The sequence below is a fragment of the Microcebus murinus genome, chromosome 2 (genome assembly GCF_040939455.1).
Source record: "Microcebus murinus isolate Inina chromosome 2, M.murinus_Inina_mat1.0, whole genome shotgun sequence".
Classification (NCBI taxonomy): Eukaryota; Metazoa; Chordata; class Mammalia; order Primates; family Cheirogaleidae; genus Microcebus; species Microcebus murinus.
Window position 1 is genome coordinate 99,433,745 of NC_134105.1, and position 7,945 is coordinate 99,441,689.

The 7,945-nt window shown below is 43.4% G+C and overlaps 1 protein-coding gene across 2 annotated transcripts; it reads left to right on the forward strand.

Annotated features, from left to right (window-relative positions):
* Positions 1-148: 148 nt before the first annotated feature.
* CIART (circadian associated repressor of transcription) lies at positions 149-4,170 on the forward strand. 2 transcript variants are annotated; one of them, XM_012767446.3, is made up of 6 exons: positions 149-261; positions 845-1,270; positions 1,442-1,517; positions 2,096-2,174; positions 2,307-2,418; positions 3,508-4,170. In XM_012767446.3, exons 2-6 carry the CDS (start codon positions 905-907, stop codon positions 4,033-4,035), a joined length of 1,161 nt encoding a protein of 386 aa, XP_012622900.2. In that variant the 5' UTR covers positions 149-261; positions 845-904; the 3' UTR covers positions 4,036-4,170. The 2 variants fall into 2 exon arrangements, with proteins under 2 accessions (XP_012622900.2, XP_012622901.2); XM_012767447.3 differs by having other exon boundaries at positions 152-261; positions 1,099-1,270.
* The last annotated feature ends 3,775 nt before the right edge of the window (positions 4,171-7,945 follow it).

A 7,945-nucleotide genomic window follows, 5' to 3' on the forward strand; every position in this document is an offset into this window, starting at 1 on the left:
GCGGCCTCCCGATTGGCTGAGCCCCTTTGTACTGTAGCAAATAGGCTGTGAATTTCAGTAACGAGAGTCATACGTTACCGGCTAGACAACCAATGAGGGCGCGAGGTCTGTGTACGCAGGGGGAGGCACGTGCCGAGCCGCACGTGTCTGGGAGGGGGAAGGGGCGGGACCCACTGAGAGAGAAGCGGAGGTGGGTAGTCGAGACCCGGAGAGACTGAGACAGAGCTGGAGGCAGAGTCTACGCTGAACCGACCGGCACAGGTAAGGACAAAGCGAGCTGCTGCGGAGGTGTGGACCCAAAGGGAGTGGGTTGGGGGGCTGAACCCAGATCTTGGCATTGAGAGGGATTGCATCATGTGTCAGGCGCGACCTGAGAGGAACCGGCGCAGGTATCCTGATCTTAAAAGATTGGGAAAGGGTAGGAGGCCTGTCTCTGTGGGGGTGGTTCCCGTGGGGTCACTGGGTGGGTTGGGTGCCCAGATTTACTGCTTGCCCATGGCGTGGCCTCAAGTGGAGTGGCTTGCTGCGGGATTCGGTGGGGAGCAGCCTAGGCGAACGACGGGGGGGAGAGGAAGGTGTCATTCAAGTCAGGTATTTACTCTGAACGGAGGGAAGAAAACAGCCGAGGCTGTGTCAGGCCGAGAGCTGCTCTGCGGAGGCCAGAGAAGCAGTCCCAGTTTTCCTAATGGGCGGGGGTGGAAAAGATGAGTTTTTCTTTTGTCTCTGAGACAGGTAATATTGGGGAGGGGGAGAAGAGGTATTACCTGTGCAGTACACCCTAGTCTCCCAGTCCATTTCCTAATCCTTAGACTCTGGTTTCAAACTACTTCGCTTTGCTCTTCAGTTGCAGGTTCCGATCTTTGGGTACTCCAGGAGCTGCTCTCCAGCCCCTGCTTCTGGACCTATGGATTCTCCATCTAGCATTTCTTCCTATTCCTCCTACTCTCTCTCTTCCTCATTTTCCACCTCCCCAGTGAACAGTGACTTTGGCTTCCCCTCCGATAGTGAGAGGGAGGACAAGGGGGCCCACGGGCCCAGGCCAGACACTGTTGGGCAGAGGGGAGGTTCACGGCCCAGCCCGGGTCCTATCCGCTGCAGGCATCGATTCAGAGTTTCCAGTAACCATCACACAGCATCTCACCCGGAACAGCGGGGCTTGGCTTCTCCTATGGCAGGATCTGGGGTCAAAAGATCAAGAAGTGGTGAATTGGAGACCAATCTAAACATCCAGGGTTGTACCACAGAGGGAGACCTGCTATTTGCTCAGAAGGTAAGAGAAAACAGGAGAAAAGAGACACTTCTGGAGTGGCTTAGCACCCAGCTGGTTAATAAGGAACCAATGAGGATAGTATTGCCTCCCAGATTTGGAGATGGAGGAAGAATCACTTTAAGTGTGGGAAATTCTTGGTCTTCTCATAGCCTTTGTCTTGTTTTCCTTCAGTGTAAAGAACTCCAAGGATATATACCCCCTCTCACAGACCTACTGAATGGGCTGAAGATGGGTCGTTTTGAGAGAGGTAATTTTCTGATTAGTTGTGTTTGTTTGGGCTAAATTTGTTTCTCTTTCTCTTCCTCTCTGTTGAATGTGTATTTCTTTTAAGTTTTTGTTTGGGGCCTGGATGATTCCTTTTTTGCATGACCTGGTTTCTTAGGTCAATCAGTTTTATTTATTTTATTTTATTTTTTGAGACAGATTCTCACTGTTGCCCAGGCTAGAGTGAGTGTCGTGGCGTCAGCCTAGCTCACAGCAACCTCAAACTCCTGGGGTCAAGCAGTCCTACTGCCTCAGCCTCCCGAGTAGCTGGGACTACAGGCATGCGCCACCAAGCCTGGCTAATTTTTTCTATATATATTTTAGTCGGCCAATTAATTTCTTTGTATTTATAGTAGAGATGGAGGTCTTGCTCTTGTTCAGGCTGGTTTTGAACTCCTGACCTCGAGCAATCCGTCCATCTCAGCCTCCCAGAGTGCTAGAATTACAGGTGTGAGCCACCGCGCCTGGCCGGTGAATCAGTTTTAAACCCCTTCTGTCCTTCCTTTACCTGACTACATGCTGGAAGCTAAATCCTTGATCTTTCTCTTTCCCTGACTCCAGGATTGAGCAGTTTCCAGCAGAGTGTGGCAATGGACAGGATCCAGCGTATTGTAGGTGTTTTGCAGAAGCCACAGATGGGGTAAGTCCCCCTAGCTCTTTCCTCAGGACTTAATAAAGGAGATTTCTCCTTTAATGTCTTACTTTTTTTTCATACCTTGTTATGTTTCTTTTTTCATACCTAATGGCTTTTTTAAAAATATCCTTTTCATAGGGAACGTTATCTAGGAACCCTACTACAGGTAGAAGGGATGTTAAAGACTTGGTTTCCTCATATAGCTGCCCAGAAGACATCATTGGGTGGTAGCAGGCATCAGCTGACCAAGGTAAGAGCTTAAAAACCTGGGTAAGAGGTGGGAAAACAATCAAGGAAATGAAATGCACATGCAGAAATGGGCACCCCCTTCCATTTTCTTCTGGGTCCTTTCTCCAAGTTTCTATTCAGGGAAGGAAATGCTTAAACTTCCTGCATTGTCTTGATTTCTAGATGTTGTTTGGATCAGTGGAAAGAACTCTATGAAGTTTAATCCTATTCCTCATGTTGCAGCTTATCTGCTTTCTTCATAGATACAGAAGGCATTTTACCTGGCCAAATGATTCATGTAGGAAGATGCCTCAGCTTCTCTCTGCAAATCCTTTCTTCCCTGATCCTCCTAAGCCCTTCGCCTGTCCCTCTTTTCACTCCTGAGTATTCTAGTACCAAACTCTCTGGAAGCCTTTGCGTCTACACTAGGTGTCAAGGACTGGTCATAAGAGCTACCCCACTGGGAATAGGGGAGAGGGCACCCATGGGGGAGTAGTGGATAGATTCTTAGATCTGCTGTAAAAGTGACCTATTTTATGTGCCTTCAAATAATAAGGTATTAAGAGGGCATTCAAATGATGAGGAGGGGAGAGTCTCAGGTGGATAATTGCCAGTCCTTGTTTTCAATCAACTGTGGTTGTTATTGCTGTGAGAATAATTGATTAAAAATTAAGCAGCAGGATCTTGCCTGCACATTAATTTATACTTGTTAAAGAACCCAATGTAGAAAATTAGAATTTAAAATGCAGAAATTGGGAAATGATACTTACAATAAAAATAGCCTTTTCTTTAAAGAAATCCTAAAAATAATTATTTTATAAATAATGAGAATGTATGGGGCTGTTTATTTGTTCATCTTTGGCTATCCAGTGCCTAATGTAGTGTGTGGTACATAGTAGGTCCTCAAGTATTTGTTGAATAAATGAAAGTATAATTTCTTACTAAAAATTTTACTTAATCATGGCCTGGCAAGAACATGTCAGTTACATAAGACAAGGTGTTGTTTGCATTGCAAACTGAGTTCCCAAGGAAAGTAAAAGTTTAAGTAACCTGGTAGAGCTAATCTGAAAGCTTTCTCCACAATTTTTTTTCTCATTTCTCCCCTCCCTAGAATTTTCCAAGCCACTGCAGTGATTCAGTTGCTTCCTCTCCTATATCACCTGTGGAAAAGATGGACCAGACCCAGCTAGGACATGTAGTGTTGAAACCAGAGCAGCCTTGGCACCTCACAGAATGGCCAGCTATGAACCTTACCTGGATCCACACCACTCCGATTTGCAACCCCCCTCTCGGTTCCCCAGGTACCATCTCTTTTAGCCATGGTCCTTTAGGCAGTGGAACCAGCATTGGCGTCATCCTTTTCGTCCAACATGGAGTGCAGCCCTTCACCCACTCTACCCCAACCACTCCGGTACCACCTACTACAACATCTCCTGTCATCTCTGGTGATACTAAGAAACTATCTGGAGAGGGGCCTCGTTGCTATAGTTTGCCAGTAACCATGCCATCAGACTGGAGCTGTACCCTCTCACCTCCCAGTCTACCCACCATGACCAGAGAAATGACCATAGGACAGCTAGAACAGCAGATGAGAAGCCATCCTCCAGGTGCTTCTAATGCCCATCTTCTCAACCTCTAACCCAGGACATGAAACTGTCCTCTGTGGTTTCTAATTTGTGTGAATATTTATGTATATATGTATTTTTACTTTTAATGTGTGCACCTGTGTTGAAGGAAGATAAATCCTTTCTAATTAAAGAATTTTTTACCTAAACAGTTTGCTGATTGGAGGAAGTTGAAAACTTTCTGCCTCAAATACCAATCTTTATCCTCTGAGCTACAGAAAAGAAGAAAAGGGATGGGAATGTTTGTGAACATGCGCTCCACCAAGTTAGAGTCTAGGTGGGACAATATAAGAGGAAAAGGAACTCTCTGCTTCTGCTTTCCCAGGGAACACCTTTGGGGACAAGTTACAGGGTCAGAGTTGGGTTTGTTTATTTATTTTTGTTCAGACTTGGAGACTAGTACCTTTCCCTTTGTGTGTCTCGCCCTTGTAATCTTCCAGATGGCCCAGACTAGCAGGTTCTTCTGCTCTGGGATTACTCTTGGTTTGATGGTAGCAGTTGATGCTCGTGGGTAAATGCATATGTAACCTGCTGCTGCCAGAGGAGGGGCACAAAGGCTAAAACAGCCACTGTGGTTGCCAGTTTTGAAGAGGGAGGAACCTTTCAGAGTGGGAGGAACCTTCAGACACTGGCCCTCATTCTTACTCAAAAAGCTGCAGCTGCTTGATGTATGCTTGATTAAGGAAGGGTACTCAGTATTGTAAGGAGGCAAAAATGAATTCCATGAATCTATCTCTACCCTTCTCTCTGTATTACTCTCTTGCTGGTTTGTCCCACTTTCCACCAAAACCATTTTCTCTCTCATCTTAAGCCTTTGTAGAGTATCAGGCTATTCTGTCATCTTAATCATTTCTTATTGGTTCCTTAATATGTTTCTCATAGCAACTTACACATCTTTCCCCCATTTCTCAAGTCTTCTGTTCTCAGTGAATAATTGCCTCCCTTTATTTCAGAGAATATGACCTTTCTAAGGCAAACCTCTCCATTTGTGCTTTTGCTTATCTTCTACCTCAAGAACTTTGCTGTATCACATATCTCCTCTTGTTAGTTTAATTTATTCCCCATAATAATTTATTTCTCCCACAAGTATTATCGGATCCCCCTTCCTTTAAAACATCTCTCAAGCCTAATTGTCCTCTTTCTCTTCTTTACTCCATAAGTCTTGACAGAGTAGTCTAATCTTTCTGATTACTTCTTATCACTCATTTGTTAACCCCTTTCAGCCTAGCTTCCACTGCTTTCACTTTGTTGCACCTTCCAAAGTCACTAATACACCCACTGAATCAGTATTATAATGTAATTCCCACCTAATCAACAGCTAAACATTTTACAAACGCTATGGTACTTTATGTTTTTTGTATCACTTGATACTCTTGATGCTGCCTATTGAAACTCCTGTTTCAGTTAGGATAGCACACTATCCTAATTCTCCTCTTACCTATTTGGCAGCAGCTCCTAGGTCTCTCAATGGTTCTGCTTTCACCTTCTCCAGAGTGTAGGTGTTCCCCAAGGCTCAGGCCTTGGCCCTTTTCTCTGACTACATTGTTTCAAGTAAAGGTTTCCTCTTCTTTCGTGGCTTTAATTATTGCTTCAACTTAGAAGACTGCTAAAGCTTCATCTTCAATACCAGCCTTTCCCCTGAGATGGCATACTGAATGGTTTTTTTTGTTTGTTTGTTTGTTTTGTTTTTTGAGACAGAATCTCACTCTGTTGCCCAGGCTAGAGTGCCATGGTATCGGCCTATTTCATAGCAACCTCAAACTCCTGGGCTCAAGCAATCCTCCTGCCTCAGCCTCCCGAGTAGCTGGGACTACAGGCATGCACCACCATGCCCGGCTAATTTTTTCTATATATTTTTAGTTGGCCAATTAATTTCTTTCTATTTTTAATAGAGATGGGGTCTCGCTCTTGCTCAGGCTGGTTTCGAACTCCTGACCTTGAGCCATCCTCCTGCCTCAGCCTCCCAGAGTGCTAGGGTTATAGGCTTGAGCCACTGTGCCTGGCCAGCATACTGAATGTTTAAATTTCTGTGGACAGTTTATATGTTGCTGACACTTAAAAATTACCAAAAATTTCATCATTTTAGAGCCAAGATGTACCTTTTGTATATCTAATTCAACTCAACCTCCTCATTTTATAGATAGGGAAACTTAGGTGACTTGTCCAAGACAGCACAATGAATGGTACAAAACTCTTGGTTTCCAATTTGGTGTGTTTTCCAGTGATCAGCAATCAAATATCCTTTTCAACAATCAAATCTCCTTTACACCAATCAAATTTCCTTTTTACATTCTCCTCTTCTATTAGTGCTACTTATGGTGCCACCATTTTTCCAGATAATTAGGCTTAAAAGTTGGTGCCATTTGATCATCAGTTCTTTTTTATTTTTTGGAATGTCACTAAAAATTCATTTCTTTCTATCCATTCCATTGCCACCACTGTGATCTAGACTTTTATTGTAGCAGTGATCTCTCTTACCTTTAATCCCTTCTCACTAACAACCAGATTAATTTTCCTAGAACAGTGCTTTGCATGTCATTCCCTATTCAGATTCTTCAGTGGCTCCCCAATGCTTTGAGAAGGAAATCCAAAATCATTAGCCGAGTTTTCTATTTCTCCCTCTGCTCCCTTACATTATCCTTCTGTTGCAATTTTTTATTCACCCCTGAACACTACATCTTTTTGCCTCTAAGCTGTTGTTCATGCTGTTAGTCTTGCCCAGCCTTTCCTGCTTCTGTTATCTAAATCCTACCCTCTTTCAATGACTGATTTAAGTTCATCTCTGTCATTCTTTCTGTTCACTGTGATATATAGGCTCAATGGCCCTTTATCAAATAGGATCATGTATATAAAACACCTAGTACAGGATTTGGTATACAGTAGGCTCTCAAAAATATACTTTTCCCCTTCCTTTGTTTCAAAGTATCTATATTTTATCCCATTTTATTCCCAAGCCAGATTTTATGAGACTGAAGGGGAAGATATTCGTCCCATTTTAGAGGTGAGTAAATAGGTGGAGTTTAAATCTGGGAAGGGCCAGATAGTAAATATTTTAGGCTTTGTAGGCTATCCATGTCTTTTGCAACTACCCAACTCTGCCATTGTGGCCCAAAGCAGCCATACCTAATATATAAACAAATGAGCATGGTTGTGTTCCAATAGTTTTATTTACAAAAACAGGTGGAGCTGGATCTGACCTGCAGGCAGTAATTTGCAGACCCCAGGTTTTATGTTATTTGTTCAAGGTCATATGCCTGATGAGCATCAGAATTCAGGTAGGATCCAGACCTTCTGACTTCTAATCCAGTGCCTTCCCGTCATATTATGCTGTGGCCTATATAATTTATTTTGCATTTATTGTATGCTACCTTGTTTTACTATTTATCTGGTATGTCTACATAATGTCTTCTAGTGGTCCAAGAGGCACTGGAATAATATCAACAGTACCTTGCACAGAGTAGGCATTCAATAAAACTTTGTTGATAACCACAATGATGTCCCAGTCTAGTTCTCTTTTGGTACTTTGGACTTGGCCTGTTCTGAAGTGGGCTTAAGGTTTTGTGCGAGTTCCTATTAGCATAACTGATGAGGTGTGTGTGTGTATACGCGTGCCCTTTCAAGCTGTAGGGAAAGTACATTTTTCCATAGCCATGAGACCTGAACTTAAGTGAATAACCATACATGGATATGTGGAAGCAAGCATACAGATAAAAGGACGGTTGTCTCCGCAGTGAAGAAGAAATTAAAAAGGAAATATTTCCACCAGGTCTCACTAGGAGGCAAATGGCACAGAAACGCACATAAAAGAGTCCTTGATTTTAAATCCTGCAGCTGTTTCCCATATCACTTTTTTTTTTTAAGACAGGTTTTCATTCTGTTAGCTGTGGTGAAGCCACCGCAGCTCATTGTAACCTCAAACTTCTG

What these genes read in the sequence shown, in the direction of transcription:
- CIART (XM_012767446.3), top strand. Translation starts at nt 905, where the DNA reads ATGGATTCTCCATCTAGCATTTCTTCCTATTCCTCCTACTCTCTCTCT. An exon ending in TTGCAGAAGCCACAGATGGG is followed by an intron (nt 2,175 to 2,306) that starts GTAAGTCCCCCT and finishes TCCTTTTCATAG; the next exon opens with GGAACGTTATCTAGGAACCC. An exon ending in GCAGGCATCAGCTGACCAAG is followed by an intron (nt 2,419 to 3,507) that starts GTAAGAGCTTAA and finishes TCCCCTCCCTAG; the next exon opens with AATTTTCCAAGCCACTGCAG.